Source organism: Accipiter gentilis, chromosome 2 (genome assembly GCF_929443795.1).
Source record: "Accipiter gentilis chromosome 2, bAccGen1.1, whole genome shotgun sequence".
Lineage (NCBI taxonomy): Eukaryota > Metazoa > Chordata > Aves > Accipitriformes > Accipitridae > Astur > Astur gentilis.
Window position 1 is genome coordinate 5,073,045 of NC_064881.1, and position 19,618 is coordinate 5,092,662.

Sequence of the window (19,618 nt, forward strand, 5' to 3'; positions counted from 1 at the left end):
GAAAGGAGGGTCACGTTTGTCAACTCTAGTGCATCAATCAAAACGGGGTAGAGGACCGGGACTTCAGATCACAGGCTTACTCAAATTTACTCTGCTCACTAGCTGAGCTGCTGTGTTATTTGTAGTTTTATGCACTTGTATTCAAGAGCATCCTTCAAGAAAAACCAGTCAGGTCTAAAACCAGCTACAGTCTAATGGTAATCAAACAACCAAGCCTTGCAACTGAGAACGCTGCAAATGTTTCAGAAAACTAGCCAATGCTTCTTTATTAATAAGTGACAGAAAGTAAAAAATACATTCAAAAATAGTTTCAAAAACAATTTCTAAAGCGGACACACCAAAAAAAGAATCATGCTTTTTTCTTAAACCATTAAAAGAACATTAGGTAAGCTAATGCAACAGCTGGCTGCGCTACCGCTTCCACAGCATAATCCATAATGGTAAAAGCAGCTTTTTCAGGCATTTTAGTGCAATTTATGCTGTTTACAGGTCTTTTTTTTTGTGCATTCTCCTGTAATTTAATGCCAATTGATGTCACTCTAGCATATAAAACCCCCACTAAGTCAAGACAACTCCACTTAGCAGTAACTTTGTTTCCTTTCAGGGCTAATATGAAACTAGTTGTTCTGAATCCCAAAATGATAAATATCTAATAGAAGCCTGAAGCTATTCTGGTGCTATACAATTGGTGATGTATAATTGAACATTAAGTAATCCAAGTAATAGAAGTCGTAGGTCAGCTGTCTCTCCTCCTTAGATAATTCTTTCAAGTATTGCCTCACTACTTCTGCACTTGTTCTCTCATCAGAGGAATGTCTGTCTTTGAATTTAGGAAACTTCAGCTCGGCTGGAGCACCTACCAGCTGCAAAAAGTAATTGGCATCTTCTTCCAGGGTTTCAAACTTTCCTATAAAATCATAGTTGATGAGGCAGGGATAGCAAAGCTTACTAACTTGCTCCCAATGAATGTCCATTCCTACAGGGCGATGGGAATCTAACAAATACTGGATAAACTCCTTGAACTTAACTCCCGAACCTGTTTTCAATGCCTCTTCATTTGCGTTATGTCTATACTTCTTAATTATTGCCTTCCCAAATACTGGATGGTAATAGCTGTTTGCATGTTCAAACTTATCCCTGAAGGCAGATACCAGTCTTTCCATAGGATCACGTACAAATATAGCCTTGGTGTACGTGTTCAAGCGTGTGTATATCCCTTTTAGGTCATAACTGTCCAGTTTCCTTAGATGCTTTCCATAGTGCACATCATCATGGGAGATGTTGTGTGCTGAAGCGGCGAGTCCATTGAGCACCATGAGGACTCTTTTCCAATTGGAGCAGCCTGCTTTTGGCACTTCACAGTACAGGACCTTGTGCCTGTCCTCCACGTAAATTCTTGACACCAGGTGTACGAGGTGGGTTCTCAGCTGCTTTCTGCTGTTGTATTTCTTACAGAAGTCATGCAGGAAGGACCTGCGCTTTTCCTGGGTGCTATCCACATCCTTCCACTTGCCACCCTTGACTAATGTCTTGTTTAAAGGGTGCGGTGCAGGGGGTAAATACACCCCTCTGAACCAGCTGAGAGGTGACTCACTCTTCTTCTGCTGGTCAGACAGTTGGCTGACCAAGGAGGCAGCCATCACACCAAAGGGGTCAGCCTTGCCTGGCCAGCGGCTACCACCTGAGACGGCCATCTCACGCTTACTGAGGCCAGGAGGAGTGCTCCTGCTCCACGCTGCTCTCCTCGGCATCCCCAGAGGTGGGAGTGTGAAATCCTGCAAACATGGAAAGGAGCAGAGCTTACAACACAGCGACAGCCCAGCCCAGCCTACTCACATTGCAATAGCAGCACGGATGGTGGTGTGTGCTTGCGACCAAGCCACGTTTAGTACTACAAAGTCTCTTCTGAACCACTTGATCGCTACATGTAATTTAGCAACAAGCTGGGCTAATTCCTGAAATACATGCTTCTGAAGCTTACCTTGTTAGTGCACAGTAGGTCTTCCTACAAAAATAAATAGCTTAAGCCACACCTTTTAAGAAATCAGAAGAGGCTCATACAGGGAGGCTGATAGTCCTGGTAGGGGTGGCCAGATGCTTTTCTCTACCAAACACATTTTCCCCCATGGCAGCACTGATTGAGTTGCACGGCCGCCAACGGCGGTCCAGAGCGCACCAGCACAGTCACGCTGAGAGCTGCTGGATCTGCTTCCACCGCTGTGACTCGGAGCAGTCCTTGTCCCCCAGTGGTGGCAGGGGACGAACCTAGGGCTCCTAAATAGCTGACATCAGTGGGTTTGAGCAGGGTGTAGTGACAGACAAAAGCCTCCCTCCAAAAAGGTCCTATTCCTGTCACCCTACAGATAGATCGGGGAAGTGGGATGCATTGGACTGCGTGCGCATACAGGTGTTTGCAACACAGACGCCTGCATCTGAGCTAGCTGCTTTCACAGCTGATAAGGCAAAATAGACGCCTTTAGAGCCTATCCCATCTGACTTATTTAAACATCAACATTAGTGACATCAACTAACTAAACATCAACTAGTGACCCTGCAAAGAATGTGAGAAGATGAGACTTTCCTCCCAAACAGCTCCTTTAATATCCCCAGCTATCGTGCAGTCCACAAGCTGCAGAAATGGCAAAGCTCAGGTCTCTGTTTTGCCATCAAATTCTTCAGGGTCTTGTATCATGCAAGTTGACTGAAGAGTTTCTTGCAGTTTGGGTATTTCTGCTCTCTCATTCCTGAGTGGATTCTCGTGTGTCTACCAAGGAGTGTAGATTTTTTTCTCCTGCCAGCGGGCAGGCCTGCTGCACCGGGCCATCTATATAGCTGCCTATTTTCGTTACACTTCTGGAGAGGGGGGAATACTGGTCAACAGGTTTTTAGACATCCTTTTGCAAATATCAGATAGCCAAACGGTTAGATGGACACACATGCACAGACTGCCTGACTGCTTTCTTAAGTCTAACTTTTTGGAAACATACATAAGATGACTCTTCTGACATAAACTCATTAAACATTTACTGGAAAGTTGATTTGTGGACTGGCGGACTATAAGTGTGGATTTAGGCGGATGGGAAAGTTCATAGGCTGAGTCAAATAAGGCTGTTAAAAATTCAGAGGGATAATGTAGGAAATGGTAATGCATGAAACACAGTTTGAATTCCAGTTTGAAATAAACCCTATGGAAAAATAAGCAGTTCCAAGAAAAGTTAGCCTATCTTGCAGTGTAATAATTTCCAATGACAAAAACAAGGGGATCAGGCTATTCTGCATTGCTGCAAACCACTGACGATCAGGTCTTTGTTTTCACTGAACTGAGTAAAATGGTTTTTGTATTGGTGAAAGCAAATAAAAGAACAGAGCCATGCAGGACTTGTACATCTGTGACGGAGGTCATGTTGGTGTTTTTAGAGATGCAAAAGGATACTTGAATTCTTCCAGTTTGATGTGGTCAGTTTTTCTCATATAATTTGGGGTTTTTTAATTCTGTTGTCTAATATTTCATTCTTTAAAACAAACGAAACACACGTGCCTAGAGATTTATCCCTTCTGCCCTAGGATGGAAAGAATTCAGGAGCATAGTTAGTGTGTAAAAACAGAAGGTAGTGCTAGTAGTAAAACAGGGGATGATTATGAGCCTAATGGGAATTTCAGCAACACAGTAAATGGCAGCTTACAAGTACTACTGCAGAAGCACAGAGTTACAAATAAATTAAATGCTTTGACCTTAAAAGGAAAACCTGGAACTTAAAAAAGGTGAAAATGAAAAATATGGGATACACAGAAATCAACCACACAATACCAGGCTCAACAAAAGTAGGATTAAAGTTATACTACAATGCTAAAGTAACCGAAGACTGTAAACTCATCGGTGTGGCTCTGGGGAATTTTATAAATTAGAAGACAGTCTCCAGTGATATGTGACTGTACTGGTGTTCCCCAGTGCAGAGAAAATGCAAGAGAGGGCAGCAGTACCTCATGACTTCCTATGGTACGTAATGTGAATTTAGCAGTCTCTTTCAGGAGAGATTTCAGGGCAAAGACACTTAAACCATCTGAATTTCAAACTAAAGCTGCTAAAATAAGCCCTACACTTTGGAGGAAGGTTCAGCCTCCTGAATTCAGCCTGCCATCCTGATCTAGTAGAAGATGCCACAGTTCCACCAGGCCAGGAAGGAACAGGACAGACTGAAAGGTGTGTGATCTTGATTTTGTTCTATTTCAAACAGTCCACCTGGGATCCAGGACCAACCTCAGGGGATAACCCAAGGAGATACGAGAACAGGATTGCATTTCAGTCTCAGAAACTGTGAATGCAGCTGTAGGAACCACTACTGAAGGATTTTTTGTGGGATTAAAGACTTCAGAGAAGGATGGGCAGAACTATTCAGAGAAATCTCAGGCAACACCCTAAAGGAACAACATATGCACAGTGGGAGTCACTTGAAAGGGGCTCCCTCCAAGCGAGATAAGGCAAAAGAAGAAAGAATCTATCAGGAAAAAAAAGCCCCAAACAGAAGGGGGGGGGGGGGGGGGGGGGGGGAGAAAGACCTAGGGGAAAAACAATGACATGGGAAGTTCTGAGGACAAAAAAATTATCTAAATATGTAAAATACTATTAGTTGCTTCCCCTCTCCACTTCCCCTTCTCACTGAGACACATATCCCACAGTGAATACAACAGCATTGGCTAATAAATGTTATTATAAGCTCCACGAGGGATAATGTGCTTGCAGTAAATGCTGGCTGTAACTTCCTCTATCTAAGAATGGGAGTGGATAGTGATAATTTTCAAAGGCACAAATGGCTGTTACATTGTCATGGAAGTTTTCCAACTCAAAAAAAAAGAGATCAAACCTTCCTATACACTTGCCTGAGTAACTAGGTTAGTAGCTAGTAAAAGTGAGATGAGTGAAGGGATGAATCAAGCTTTACTTTTGATGAGAAATGTTTAGCTAGGAAGCTTTCTTGGGAAACTAACAGAAATTGTTGAACAGATAGTGCCATATTTCTTAAGCAAAGCTACCTGACAGTCTGGCATATTTAGCTGCTACCACTCTTATGTGCATGAGAGAGCTGAAAGCCACACATTCTGAAAGCATTTTAATGTTTTCTGATACTAGGCTTACACAAAGTGAGGTGCCTTCTTCGGCTTCCTCTTGGTGCCAGTGACTTTTCAATGCCCATTTTATGACACTTTAAAGATCTGAACATCTCCAAGTTACGTTGATTTTTTTTCACAGCAGGAACAGGACAAGAAACTTGCAAAAGCAATAAGCATTTAAAAAAAAATAAACCTTGTCCATTATATCTGTGTTCCTAACGGTCTACCCCACAAGCTGCTGAGCACCATTATTTTGGAAAACGCCTGAACATACACCAACAACAGGCAGCATGCAGGTAACCCCGTATCAGTCACTAACTCTGGATCCAGATCTTCCCATGCAAACAGTCCTTACCAAACTCTTTGAGCCAAGTGTCCAAGTGCAGGGGTGGCCATTCATGGCTTTCCAAAGAGCTGCTGAATTTGGGAACCAGCTGCCTGGCATAGGAGATGAACTCCATGGTCACCTTGGACAGACGCAAGGCTGTCCTTGAGACATGCTGACAACCTATGCAGCAGGTTGTGTACATTTCAGCTGGGAATTAAAATCCAGGGAAGTGTTCCACCCTTGCCAGTAATTATGCAGAGTGCCTTGTTCTCCATTTGCACTAACACGTTTAAAAGAAAGTTAAGAAATGGCCATGACTCCAGTTTAGAAGAGCATGCATATCACTTCTGTCTCTATTTAGCTAGGCAGGAACTGAAGACAGATTTAAAAATTAATTTAAATACAGGGAAAAAAGGAATTTAACAGAGTGTTAGTGTGGTGTTTGGCTACTGGCAGGCAACTCAGTGAACCTGCCGAAACAAAAGGCATTTTTGAGTCATTAATGGTTTCATGGATTATTTTTTTTTTGACATTTTTATTGCTGGAGATTCCCTGTTCCTCCCCATCCACAACAGGATTTCTCCTCACTGTAAAAGTAAGTAGCCAGTATCTTCTTTTACACACATTGAAGCTGTCCTTTCCTTTAATATCTTCACAAGTCACTGGGGCAGAAGAGATTGAGTACTTCCAAGAATGGTTAAGACTCATCCAATTACGCTTTGTGGTCGTTTTACAATGCACAGGTGGGATCTCATCTAGACAGTTTGCAACTAGAGCAACCCACCATGCAAAAAGATAATTATGTATTGGAAAGGATGATATTCCAGGGCTGATTTACAAAGATTTAATGCCCTGCAGTGCAGACAGTACTGTGTTTCCTAAACGCTTTAGTGCTGGATCTTCATTTTTACTAACAAGAATAATAAAATTAAGTGAGCCCAACAGAAAATGTAGGACAAAGAATAGTGGAGGAAAGAAATACTCTGTTTTATCATGCTTTTCTCTGCTGCCAGATAACTACATTGTAAGTATTAGTAATGTATGGTTTGATTCTCAACATCTAGCTAGTATGCCTTCTGTCCTAAAACATGCTTCCTGAAATAGTCCTCTATGATGTTTCTTAGGAGCAACTGCATGAATCACCTGGGAGCCTACTGTGCTCTGCTTTTTACTGCGGCTTGCACTTGACTGTTGCAGGTTTGAGTGCCCTGAGGACCCTCTCAGCACTATTATATGAAATAGCTAATATGGGTGCTCTGTAAACATGTGAATATGCAAAGATGATAAAAACTTCATTCTTTAAGACAAGAACAGGTCAAAATATTTCTTTGAAGATGAAACTTATGGAAAAAAATTATTTAGAAGGACAGAGCAGTTGTGTTTTCTGATCAACTCAGGGAGGGGTTCTGCAGTACATACTCTCAGAAACTTACCCCCAAGAAGATGCAAAGGCCCTCCAGTGATGAAATGACAGGATTTTGAAATACATGTTTGGAGTATATTGTATCTTCGCTTACATCCCAGTCCTCTGGTACTAGATGTGTTCAGCAGTGCCAAAGTTCACCATGAACTGAGAGCACTAGATGCTTTATTTCACTGTATAAATATATCTTTATGCTATTTCTTATGTGAGGATTATATTATAATGGCCATATAATTTCAAGACCTTACTTGTTTACCTAGGATCTTTCTGTAGAAAACAGACAGAGAAAGGCTGTTCTGAGACAAGGTTCATTTTCCAATTCACTCTCTGATTCTGTACTGATCAGGGAGCACGTGGAGATCAGTCTCTCAGTTTAGGTATTTCGATGAAGGCAGCTTGAATACTGGAGGGCTATAAAACAAATATCCTCTTACTTGGATTGTAGGTACATGTGAGTCTTTGAAAAGGTAATATATAGTTTCAGCCTAAACCTCATTTGCTTAAAACATCAAGTTTTTCACGTAACTGGGCACAGTTAGAAGGATTCCTTCAGCAGAGGTCCACAACTGGGGCAGATGGCTCAGAATTGATACATAGTTGAAATATGAAGAAAAGTTCGCATGACTCCTATCTTCAGCAAGCCAGCAAAGCCTGGAGCTATTACTACCTCACTTTAGCTGTAAAAACACATAGAACTATACTTAGACACGTATGTGCAAGTTTTCTTAAGCCTGCCAAAAGGAAGGATTATCCTTAACTTTTCTGTGCTAGAAGACTATTTGCAAAGCATAATTCAGAATGGCCAGACTCCTCTACTCCTATGCTACCTGAGCTAACAGGTAAATAAGCTCACAACTTTCTCATTGTAGCAGCTGTGTAGTGTAATATTGGTGACCTAAACAAATCCCTACAGGAGCTCCCAATGGAGAAACTATCCAGGCTGGCCACCAGTGACAGGAAATATTTGCTGATGAGGTGCTGTACCTTCTGAGCAGTGGAGATAAACCTCTTGATTCAGCACTTGTGCTTAAAACAGCTACTCCAGAGACAGGCACCACTAACCCCTCACCTCCCAGTGGAGTCATGAATTTTTGGCTTATCTAATTTATTCAGGGCAAATCACTACTGCTACATTCCTCACAAGCCAGAGTTGACATATGTATTCCTTGTGAACACTGCAAGTTTAGCAGAGGTCCTTTTGTTAGAAGTGGCTCATACACAATTCCATTATGGAAGAGGAAGAATGAAACAACTGTGCTTTGAACTTTCATAGTTCCTTCTGCCCCTAAAGTTCTCAAAAAACCACAAAATAGCAGCAAGCTTATCTTTCCTCTGGATTAAGATCTAGGAATATTATACATGTAGAGCCATCAATCCTGACAAACCAAACCTTAGTATAACAGGTATCACATTTTCCTATGAGGTATGTATTCTTAAAACACACATACTTGTATCAAGCATCTCTAAGATTACTAAATGATTTAGGGGAAAGAAAAGAAAAAAACCCAAGTATATGAGGTGCTCAGAGCTTCCTGCAGAGGCTGAGGCAAACTTTATGGTTCGTAGCTGAAATACAATTAGGTTCAAAGGAAGTACTTGTGAAGACCGAGCCAGACACAAATGAGAATAACTGATCATTGTAAGAAAAAAAAATACTGCAGGTAAATTTTAATTAACAGATACCAGTCACTTTAAACACTGATTTTCAAAACAGAGCTTTGTGAATCAGTGACTATTGTCCCTTGAATCTGTTAGCAGAAAGTTCAGCATCTCACTGCAGGGTGACTTGGGAGTTACGGCAAGGGCACAGACAAAGTGATTGAAGAAGGAAAGGGCAAAGGGAAAGTGACTGGGTTTTTTTTTTATGCTGTGTGGCCAAGTGTCGGTGAATGAGCTGGTGTGGAAAAATTTGAAAGGAGAGCACCAACCCAGAGCTGGTTTTGGAGAACAACCCAGGCCCACAGGCAATGGGGAAAGTAGAGAGGCTCAATAAGGTAAGATAGACAGTAACATTATCAGGATTATAGTAGTAGTCCCATCCCCATTTAATAAGCGGACAGGAGGAACCCGTTTATTTTTGCCTGAGACCCGCACAGTCACAGGACTCCTGATTTTGCACAGGGCTCCCCTCCTCTCCCTGCCCCCTGCCTTCATCTACAGAAAGCACAAAGTCACCCATGCTAATGAGGCAAGACAGTCTGCACGAGCCAATTTCACAAGCTGATTCATATGGTCAGCAGCTTGGATGAAGGAAATTAATCTCTGATTTTACTTGCCAATTCTTGTTCAAATCTGGAATTAACTCCCTCCTGTTTCTGCCCTCACAGTCAAAACATTTGGTTTGTCCAAAACATGCTCAGGGTGGAAAGGATAAGAAAGGTCAAGGCACGGTTAATAGAAAAAGTACCAATAATGATGCTATTATTACCAGGTAACAACTGCAACCAAGTATTGAAAATAAAAACAAGCACCCCACCCCCTTATTACTAATAAAGAAATCATTGTCAAGGTCAATTGATGGTAATGACAAATTGGCTTCTGGATAGCACAATGCTGATGCTGCTTCTCTAGCTTTCAGACAACAGTTTCATGGGGCTGGTTCTTTGCAGTATAACTTACAGATTTGTAAGTAAGCACAGAGTCATTGCAGCCCAGACAGCCTGTGTTTGGACAGAGCCTGCATCCAGTTTGCTCAGAGTGCTTGTCTCTAGACGTGTAGCACTGTTAATACAAGGCAACTTTCAGACCATGGACCACCTAATATTTGGCCAGATTTAGCCCAGCCTCCTTCCTACAGTCACACTCATTTTGGGTATGGGTAGACCAGTATGTTCGAACAGCATTTAATTCTGAGCTCAATCCTCCTCCTCTGTGTATAAAAACTAAGTCAGCCACTGCAGTCATTGGCCAGCAATCTTCATCAGCACTCTTATTTCTGTACAGAACAAAGTCATAGCAAAGCAGCTTAAACAACCTGAAATTCAAAATGGACTCAAACTAAACACACAATATTCATTTTATGAATATCAGAAAAAGACTCTTGAGTTACACTGACTAGTAGGTTTACTATATGTATACAGGGAATTTAAATCTGAAGATGACACTTTCAAGTAATCTCTGTATATTACATATTGGTCTCTTATTTGAGTTCATTAAATAATGTTAACATGCCTACTTTTTCATAACTAAAGCACAGAAGCAAGTCAAATAACCTAAACAGTTCCCTCTGTTGACAAATGCAATTCTCAAAATCGTTACTTCCAAGTGCATGGTAATTCATACACACAGTCATTTTATGAAGAAGAAAATAAATAATGCCTCTTGCATGTTCACAACTCAAGCCAGGTAGGCATTTCTGAGCACATTTCATATTTTAAACAACATTTATTTTCCTCTCTAAAGACAAGGGCTGATGCCTGAGGCTAGACGCCAACGTCTTTTTATCCAGAGGTATTAGGGACCATGTCTTGGCACTTGCTGATCAACACTCACCCTGCACAGGGGAGACCCAGCTCCCATTGCCCCATCTGCATGAGTAGATATATTTCCTGGGAGGGTGATCTAACTGCTGGACATTAACTCTGGAGGTTAACTAACCCTGCATCCTGGGACTGAAACCCTGGCTCCCCTCTTCCAGGGAGTGCTGCAACGACCAGACATTGGATGAGCTTTTCTCTCTCTCTCTCTCTCCAGTTCACTTTTATATACAGGAGGGATATAACACGGGTCTTACAGGCAGCAGAAGTTGTAGGCTTGAATCTTCTTCAGCAGAGGAAAAAACTGAACCTCAACTTCCCTATTTCAGGGAATCACTGACTTAGTTTTCACAGATATCCCAACACCATGTTAAGAAGACCGCCTGGCACACCTGTACCTCACGTGGTCCAATCTGGAAAGTGTGAACTTTCCTGGTGAGAGACCATTTCTGGGTTTCCAACACAGTGAGAGATGAATTGGCTGGGTTGGATCGTCCTGCCAACACTGGGGCACACCTGTACCCACAGAGGAACAAGCCTACAAGGCTCAGCTGCCTCCTCTGGAAAGGGATGAATGAGCAGAGGTTGTTGCAGGTCTGGACTTGAGTCGAATTTAGGCACTTGGGTTTCCTCCCAAACCTGCCCCCTCAAACTACAATGAAGATATAGCTATTTCAATAGTTGCTTAGGTGTTTGTTCTGAGTAGCCAAATGAGGAGCTTGGATGTCCATTAAGATACTTGGAATAAAAAAGAGGCAAAGAGCATGTTTTATATGGGGAAACAATGTGATTCTAAGCCCAAAAGGTTTTGAGTTGGGTACCAAATCCTTTCCTCAATTACTTTAAAGGAATTACTTCAGCTGCAAACGTCAAGCTACAAACAAGCTGTTTGACAAGATGTTCTTACAAGAGCCCACACAAGTGGTAGCCTAGTTTAGGAGGAGTTTCAGTCACATTTCCTCATCCCATCTCTCCGTGGCCAGCACTTCCAGTTCCTGCCTGTACCCAACTGGCAGCAGTGGGCAATGCGGTGGTTCACTACCTGCGTTCCTGCACGCCGGCCGGCCCTCTGCCCTCTCCTGAAATGGATACGGAGCTGGGATACCGATGGCTGCCTCTTCCCCAGTGAGGACAAAGTTTCCCCTCTGACCAGCCACCACCCTTCACGTCCCTGAGCTCTTCTTCTCTTATAATTGCGTCAAAGTTGGCTAAAATTGTCCCCGGCTTCAAACGTTACTGCAGGAGAGCTGAGAGGGAGATGGCCTGGCAGCGTGACTGGACAGGTCTCCCTGGGGCACCCAGGGCATTCACAACTAGTGAAATGTAAAAACGAAGATGATAAACAACTGTACTCCTTCCCCACAAAACCCACCATCCCCTTTGAGAAGAGAGGCCTGTAATGTAATGCTGTGCTTCTGCATACGTGGTAGTATTTCTCACATTAGTGGCTGTGGTAAGATCCACAGGGATTTTTTGCTGGTAAACAGAATCCATTTCTATCTTGTCTGCAGGTAAACACACTTATCTTCCAGCATAAACGAGACATCTTGCTCTTTTAGAAATAGTAAGAAAAGTTTCAGATGAGACTAGGTTCAGCTGAAGAATATTAATGTATATTCAGGCATGAAGAATTCAATTTCCCCCAAGTTGCTTTGGAAGAGACGGTAAGATCTCTAGAGGTCTCAAAGCATTTTCTCCTCAATCACAATTAGCATTTAATTCAAATTAGATTACTTTATTGGTAAATAAAAAATAAATGGAAATGTATAATGCACTCTAGGTTGGCAAATATCTCAAATCTGTTTGCCTCCACTTATACACTTTTAAACAAATTCATGTGTTCAATTTTACAAAAAAATATTTATACTTGAGAATTAATTGCATTCATAAATTACTGTGGGACAAAATAGGCTGTGAATTTACAAAGGGGATTATCCACTGCACACTCCCTCCTCACACTGACTGAAAGGTAGCATACCCTATTTTCACTGAAGGGGGCGAATTCATATTTATCATAGGTAAAAGAAAATATCCTAGTTTATTCTGTAGCAGTTTTTTTTGTACAGCTATCCACTTGGCATGCACTAATCTGCAAGCAGTGCCACAGATGATCAGTGTGCCATCCAAACACTAGCTAGTTCAAGCACCATCCCTCCTTGAAGCAGACGAATAATGAGCAAGAACGGCACTGTGGTTAAAGGTGGGTGCACTGGCCAGAACCACAGTGTTTGATTTTGTAACTTTGAGCAAGGCCCTTGACCTTCACACTTCATTTTTCCATGTCTGAAAAACAAGGAAAGATAATAATTGCCTACTCCATGTGAATATTGTGATTCCTAATTTCTGATTAACGCTGGTAGAAAACCCTTTCCATTTTACAGAGCAAGAGGGGACACGCAGAAATCTGAGAATCAGGATTGCAACCCAACTTCCCAGCCCGTACTGCCTTTTGTTGCTCAAACCTCACACCATTTCTTTGAATTCTTCTGTTGAACATCCAGTCATCTTAGTCTGTTGCATACTCTAATGCTTGTTTTTTGTCACAAGAAGCATCATTCTTCATAAAATTGAAGATATTTTTATCTTCATACACTGCATGTGTGTTCCTGTCTATACAGCCTAAGAAATGCTTTCCTACAAAAGGATACTGAAGAGGTTATCAAATAAAAGTGTCTGCTGTTCTTATTTGAATAATACTTCCTCCTGCATTTTTCTGAAATTCACCATCTCAGTACTATGTATTATTTAATCAGGAAAGGACTGTTATGTTATCTGAACTTGAAGGGGGCAGAGGATGGTATCAGGAGCAGCCTTTATCAGCCTGGAAGAAAGAAAATGTTATGTGTAGAGCAAACCTGAACAATTTTTCCTGTCTGATTTTCCTATCTGATCAGATGTCACATATTGAATGGAAAATTAATTTTTAAAAAATGCAGCTTCTGCTTACTGGTAAACAAAATGTGCAGAGGGAGCAGGAGGGATCTCATACTCAACCAGCCAGGGCTCAGAGGTGCCCACGTCAAGCATATGCCTGTAAACACGTAAGTACCTGCAGGACAGCAAGATGGGGGAAGCTCTCATACCTTCTCCGGGAAACCAGCATAGCTGGGCGCCTCTCCACAGTGTCTGTTCGCTATTGCATGCTGGACAGGGAGCAAAGAGGATGAATTAGAGGTCTTTGTGCAGTCTCTCTGGGATCACAGAGATGTGGTGGGACAGCTCACAGGGCTGGAGAGCTGCCATGGATGGATACAGGCTCTTCAGGAAGGGCAGGCTGGGACAGCAAAGCTGGGAGTCACCCTTTCAGTCAGAGAGCAGTGGGGATACATGGAGCTCTGGCTATGGACAGATGAGAGTCAGTGGAGAGCTTGTAGGTCACGACTAGAGGGCAGACCAACGTGGCTAACACTGTGGTGGGTGTCTGGGACGGAGCCCCTGACTAGGAAGAAGTAGCAGATGAGGTCTTCTGCAGACAACTCAAAGAAGCCTCACATTTGCAGGCTCTCGTCTTTACAGGGAAATTTAACCACCCCAATATCTGCTGGAGGAGCAGCAGAGCAGGACACAAGCAACCCAGGTTTGGGGAGAGCATCAATGACAAATTCCTAATGAAAGTGATCAAAGGCCAACAATGAGAGGTTGGCTGCCAGACTTCACACTGACAAACATGGAAGGACTGGTTGGAGATGTGAAGGTCAGGTTGACGGCAGTTGCCATGAGAAGGTGGAGTTCGGGATCCTGAAAAAAGGGATAAAGGCAAAAAGCAGGATCATAACCCAGGGCTTCAGGAGAGCAGACTTTAGGGTGTTCAGGGACCTGCTTAGAGTAAACTCATGGCATACGGCCCTGGAGAGGAGAGGGGTCCAGGACATCTGGGTGAAGTTCAAGGACCACCTCCTCCAAACTCAAGAATGGTTCATCCCCATGAGGAGGAAATCAAGCAAAGGTGGCAGGGGTCTGCATGTGTGAAAAAGTTGCTTCTGAAAAAAAACCCTCAAAACATAAAAAGGAAGCATACCAGAGGTGGCAGCTGGGACAGGTGACTTGGGGTAATATAGAGACACTGTCTGATCATGCAGGAACGGGGTTAGGAAAGCCAAAACCCACCTGGGACGGATGTGAAAGACAATAAAAAAGGCTTCCACAGGTCTATCCACAGCAAAAGAAAGACTAGGGAAAATGTAGGCCCACTACTGCATGGGGTAGGGACCTGGTGATAGACGATGTGGAAAAGGCTGAGATGCTTGACGCCTCCGTTGCCTTGGTCTTCAGTAGTCCCATGACCCTGAGACCTATGGGGAAGTCTGGAGCAAGAAAGACTTCCCCTGGTGGAGGAGGATCAGATTAGGGAACATTTAAAGAAACTGGACATAAACAAGTCCATAGGACCTGATGGGATGCACCCATGAGTGCTGAAGGGAGCTGGAGGATCTCACTGTGAGCCTATTCTTGATTATCTTTGAAAGGTCGTGGTGATGGGGGAAGGTTCCTGAGGACTGGAAGAAAGCGAATGTCACTCCTATCTTCAGGGAGGGCTAGCAGGAGCATCAAGGAAACTACAGGCTGGTCAGCTTCACCTCAGTTCCTGGGAGCATGACAGAGCAGGGGATTATTCCTCCCCAGGTGCATTTCACTTTGCTGAACTTCATGAGGTTCCTGTTTGTCCATTTCTCCTTGTTGAGGTCCCTCTGAATGGTGGCACACCCATCTGGTGTCTCAACTACTCCTCCCAGTTTTGTATCCTCTGACAACTTGCTAAGGGTACAATCTGTCCCATTATCCTGGTATGTAATGGAGAAGTTAAAGAGTTATTTTATTCAGCTGTGACCCCTGGGGTACTCCACTGGTGACTGGACTCCAGCTGGACTTCGTGCTGCATAGATTTATGAAGGGGAAATCATGCCTGACCAGTCTGATAGCCCTGTACAATGAGATGACTGGCTCAGTGGGTGAGGGGAGAGTACTGGATGTTGTTTATCTCAAATTCATTAAGGCTTTTGGCACTGTCTCCCATAAGGTCCTCATGAAGTACAGGCTAAATAAGCGTTCAGTGAGTTGGACTGAAAACTGGCTGAACTGCTTGAGCTTAAATGGTTGTGCACAAAATCCAGCTGGAGGCCAAACACTAGTGCCCCAGGGCCGATGATGGGTCCAAAACTATCACATCTTCATTGCTGACCTGGATGATGGGGCAGAGGGTACCCTCACCAAGTTTGCAGACAATACAAAACTGGGAGGAGCAGCTGATACAGAGGATTTTGCTGCCATTCAGAGGGACCTCAACAGACTTGAGAAATAGGTAAACTGGAACTTCACGAAATTTGACAAAGGAGAACGCAAAGTCCTGTGCCTGGGGAAGAACAACCCCAGGCACCAGTACAGGCTGGGGGCTGGACAGCTGGAAAGCAGCTTCGTAGGAAAGGACCTGCAGGTCCCGGAGAACAAGCTGACTGTGAGCCAGCAATGTGTCCTCATGGCAAAAAAGGCCAACAGCCTCCTGGGCTACATTAGGCAGAGCATTTCCAGCAGATGACGAGAGGTGATCCTTCACCTTTGCTCAGCCCTGGTGAGACACACTGGGAGTGCTGTGTCCTGTTCTGGGCTTCCCAGTACAGGGGATACGGGCATACTGGAATGAGTCCAGTGTATAAATGGACATGGACATAGATACACTGGAGTGAGTCCAGTGAAGGGCCACAAAGATATTTAAGGGATAGGAGCATATGACATACAAGCAGTGGCTGAAAGAGCTGGGGCTGTTCAGCCTGGAGAAGAGAACGCTCAGGGGGATCTTATCAATGTATATAAATACCTGATGGGGGGAGGTGGGGGAGTAAAGAAGATGGAGCCAGACTCCTGTCAGTGATGTCCAGTGACAGGATGAGAAGCAGTGGGCACTAACTGAAACACAAGGAATTCCATCTAAATGTAAGAAAATACTTTTCTACTGTGTGAGTACCAAGCACTGGCACAGGTTGACCAGAGGCTGTGGAGTCTCCGTTCTTGGAGGTACTCAAAATCCAGCTGGACATGATCCTGGGCAACCTGTCTAGCTGACCCTGCTTTGAGTAAGGGGGTTAGACTAGGCGAACTCCAGAGGTGCCTTCCAACCTCAACCATTATGTGATTCTATGAAGCACATGCAAGTGAAATAATAGTTGTTTGTTTAGTGGGCTAAATGCATTAGCTCTCTTGAAGATTTTCAAACCTTTTTGGGGGGAACAAAGTAAGTAAGACTGAGGAATATGGTCCCAACCCGGGATAATAGGAGCAAGGCACATACCTATTAGATAACCTCAAAGTAGCAGCACTTGGAAGCTGGCATACATGGACTGAACTTTTCCTAGCTAGGTCATGTGAGAGGATGAAGGGGAGAGAGGAGAGTACTAAAGTAAACTACAGCAGTGCACAAGGAAAACCAAGGAGTTTGGACTGAACTGTGAAGTTTTTGCTCATATTAATATAGGTTTATTACACCATGTGTGTACCTGAAGCATCCTTCAGGTCACAAGTCATTCCCCAACACCGTCTTTGCAACAAACTTACGCTGTCATTTAATAAAGCTTTGAGTTTTCTTTCACATCTTTACTTTGGCAGAAAGTGTATACATACTGACAGTACATCAGAGCTGCAGTTATCCCTGGTCCAAGCCTAGCTCTAGCAAGTATATTGCTTCATAACAGCCCTTTCTGTGGTCCTGTTTCCCCAACCCCATGTGCTGAAAGGGAAATGCTCCCTGACAAAGATGTTAAAAGACTAAGAGATGGATATGCCACTGCAAGACAGTCTGCCTTGAGGAAAGAGCAGTGGGACAGCTATTGTGGAGCACTCTCACCAGCCTCCTGACCCAACCTGCAGCTTCACTGCAGAAGGGACAGGCACAAGTCTGAGCTCAAACACAGCTGGGAGTTTAACCCAAAAGTCTGACTGTGCAAACAACTTCAGCTTCTAAACACAAGTACGCATAATCTCGTTAGTCCTTCAGAGCGTCTGAGAGGTACTGGACAAAACCACATGTAGGAGTATACATTAAGACCACAACAAGAGACAAATCTGAGTGGTAAGGATGAAACATAAAGGATCGCCTTCAGACACATTTTGATTGGTAGTCTGTAATGTGTTTTTTAGCCAAGACTGTTACACAGTTAGAAGCACAAAGTTTGTTCTTGTTTCCTTGCATTTCCCTTAGCAGTAGTTAACATGCTACAGCTACTCAGGCTGTACGTCGGTGCCAGGATTTACCCTGAAGTTGCAAAGGTGGTTAAAAACAGGTATTGAAAAGCAGTTCACATTTCTGGATGTCTCTGCTCAAGCAGAGTGGTAGATGGCCGCTGCTGTTAAATGAACATGAATACCTATACACATAAATGACAAAAAAAGGTGCTCAAAGAAAACCAGCAAATGCCTTGTGATCAAAGGGAACAAGAGCCAGTGAAGATGATAACTGCAGTCAAAGGTTCCTGGAAGTAGATACTACCTTCGTGTTTTATCTGTGTCATATTTTGCCAAACTTTGCTTAGGCTTTAGAAAGAGCTAAGAATCCCACAGAAACAACCGTGGTCTTCACGATGTGAGAGGTCCCAGATACCCACAAATAGTGAGGGGTTTACCTAGCAGGAGATCACTGGGACAGCAGCTTTATCATTTCCCCATCCTCTCTCTGTTTCAGTCACCTCTCAACAAGACATTTCCTGCTATTTGCTCCTTTGCACTCCTGCTCCTGTCAACTTGTAACATCATTCATCTTCTGCATAGCCACTTCTCCCTCACTTAAGATTTCTGGCAGCCAGTTTAACTCAGTGTTGTTGCACTGACTTGAACGGGACTACAGGATCTTCAGCCAGACAAGTATCTTATCCTGCATATAAAATTTCAAGTTCAGTATTGAAAATAAACAGAATCCTTCTATGGGAGATACTCCATTAGGATCAACCCCACTTCAAATCTTTTTATTGAAGTAATATTACTACAAATCAAATATGCAGTGCCTCTGCCATTGTGGCCTAAATTATAGACTTGAAAATTAAATTGATTTCTAATTTGAAACATTCTCCCATTTCTTGGAAGTCCAAAGGAAGTTTGTATGGAATGGGGCATCATCAGCTTCACTAGTATCCATTTGAAAGTGAATGTCTACCATTTGTCCCCAAATCAACTTTTTACAGCTTTATTTAGATACACTCTCCACATATCAAGACAATGCAATTTTTCTGCAAAATTAGTTGTTCTTAAGTTAACTGCAGAGAGACAGAACAGGTGAGTAATTTGAGGAGGGGAAAGCAGTGGCATGCAGGAAAAGACCAAGACTGGATACAGGAAATACGGCACCTAATCCACCTTTTGCAACCGTGACAAATGTCCTTTTTATCGCAATACACTTTTCCTCAGAAAAGGGCAATGTCATCCACAGAGCTGATTTTGTCACAGAGAGAATGTGCAGAATTAGGTCTCCAATCAGCCATTCACAGCCCTGTCAATGCAGCCTCAAGTTGTGTTTTAAAAATACAACTGCCCCCTCTTCTGGTCAATAAGGACTCCCAAAAGTGGTTTTGCGAGACATTTCAGGCTAATTTTAAAATGCAGTTTAGTTGATAAAAGTTAATGAGACTTGGTTTAGGATATAAGCTCTCAGTCAAAGCACAGAACTTCCATTAATTTTCAAAATTTTTCTACACTTACTTAGAAAAAGTGAAGATTTTCTTTTGCTTATGTAATGACATATTCTTGGCGAAGTATATTCACCGATCAATTTCTCAAGATAACAGGAAGGTTGTAACAACTCTGGATATTATTTGCTGTCACAGGACCAGGCTTCCCATAAGCTTCCAGATGCGCAAGGGCTCCCTTGGTCAGGAGCAGTGCCAGCTCAGGCCACTGGAAGTGACACATGGACATCCGTGCCATGCTCTGCCATGGCAGGGGAAATGCTGTTCGACCCAAACCAGGCTGCCTTAGGTGGTCAGTCACCCGGCAGGTTAATCCTCCATCTAGATGATCAATTTACAGATAACAGTGATGTAATGATGTCAATGCTTCAATTTATAGCTTGGAAGGAAGACTACTTAAGGGAGGGTAACTGGTGGAATACAAATATTTTAATGACTGCTTTTTAAGTGACTTTTCAGAATAAATCTCACGATCAAAACAGATACCCATTTATATGTCACCTGGATAACAGCATTCAGTAAGAGGACAAGAAGCCAAGAATGAGAAGCAGCACAACGCTTCTGTACAAATCAGGTCCTTTCAATCCGGAAGAGAATGTAATTTAGGAAAGCAAAC

The 19,618-nt window shown here is 43.1% G+C and overlaps 1 protein-coding gene across 5 annotated transcripts in view; it reads right to left on the bottom strand.

Moving 5' to 3' along the window:
- Window positions 1-261: 261 nt before the first annotated feature.
- The window catches only part of CHST9 (carbohydrate sulfotransferase 9), a 94,948-nt gene continuing 75,591 nt past the window's right edge, over window positions 262-19,618 (bottom strand). For all 5 annotated transcript variants that reach the window (XM_049828361.1, XM_049828371.1, XM_049828400.1 and 2 more), the window contains one exon: window positions 262-1,775. In XM_049828361.1, coding sequence (XP_049684318.1) covers window positions 678-1,775 — 1,098 coding nt within the window. In that variant the 3' untranslated portion in view covers window positions 262-677. The remainder of the gene's footprint in view (window positions 1,776-19,618) is intronic.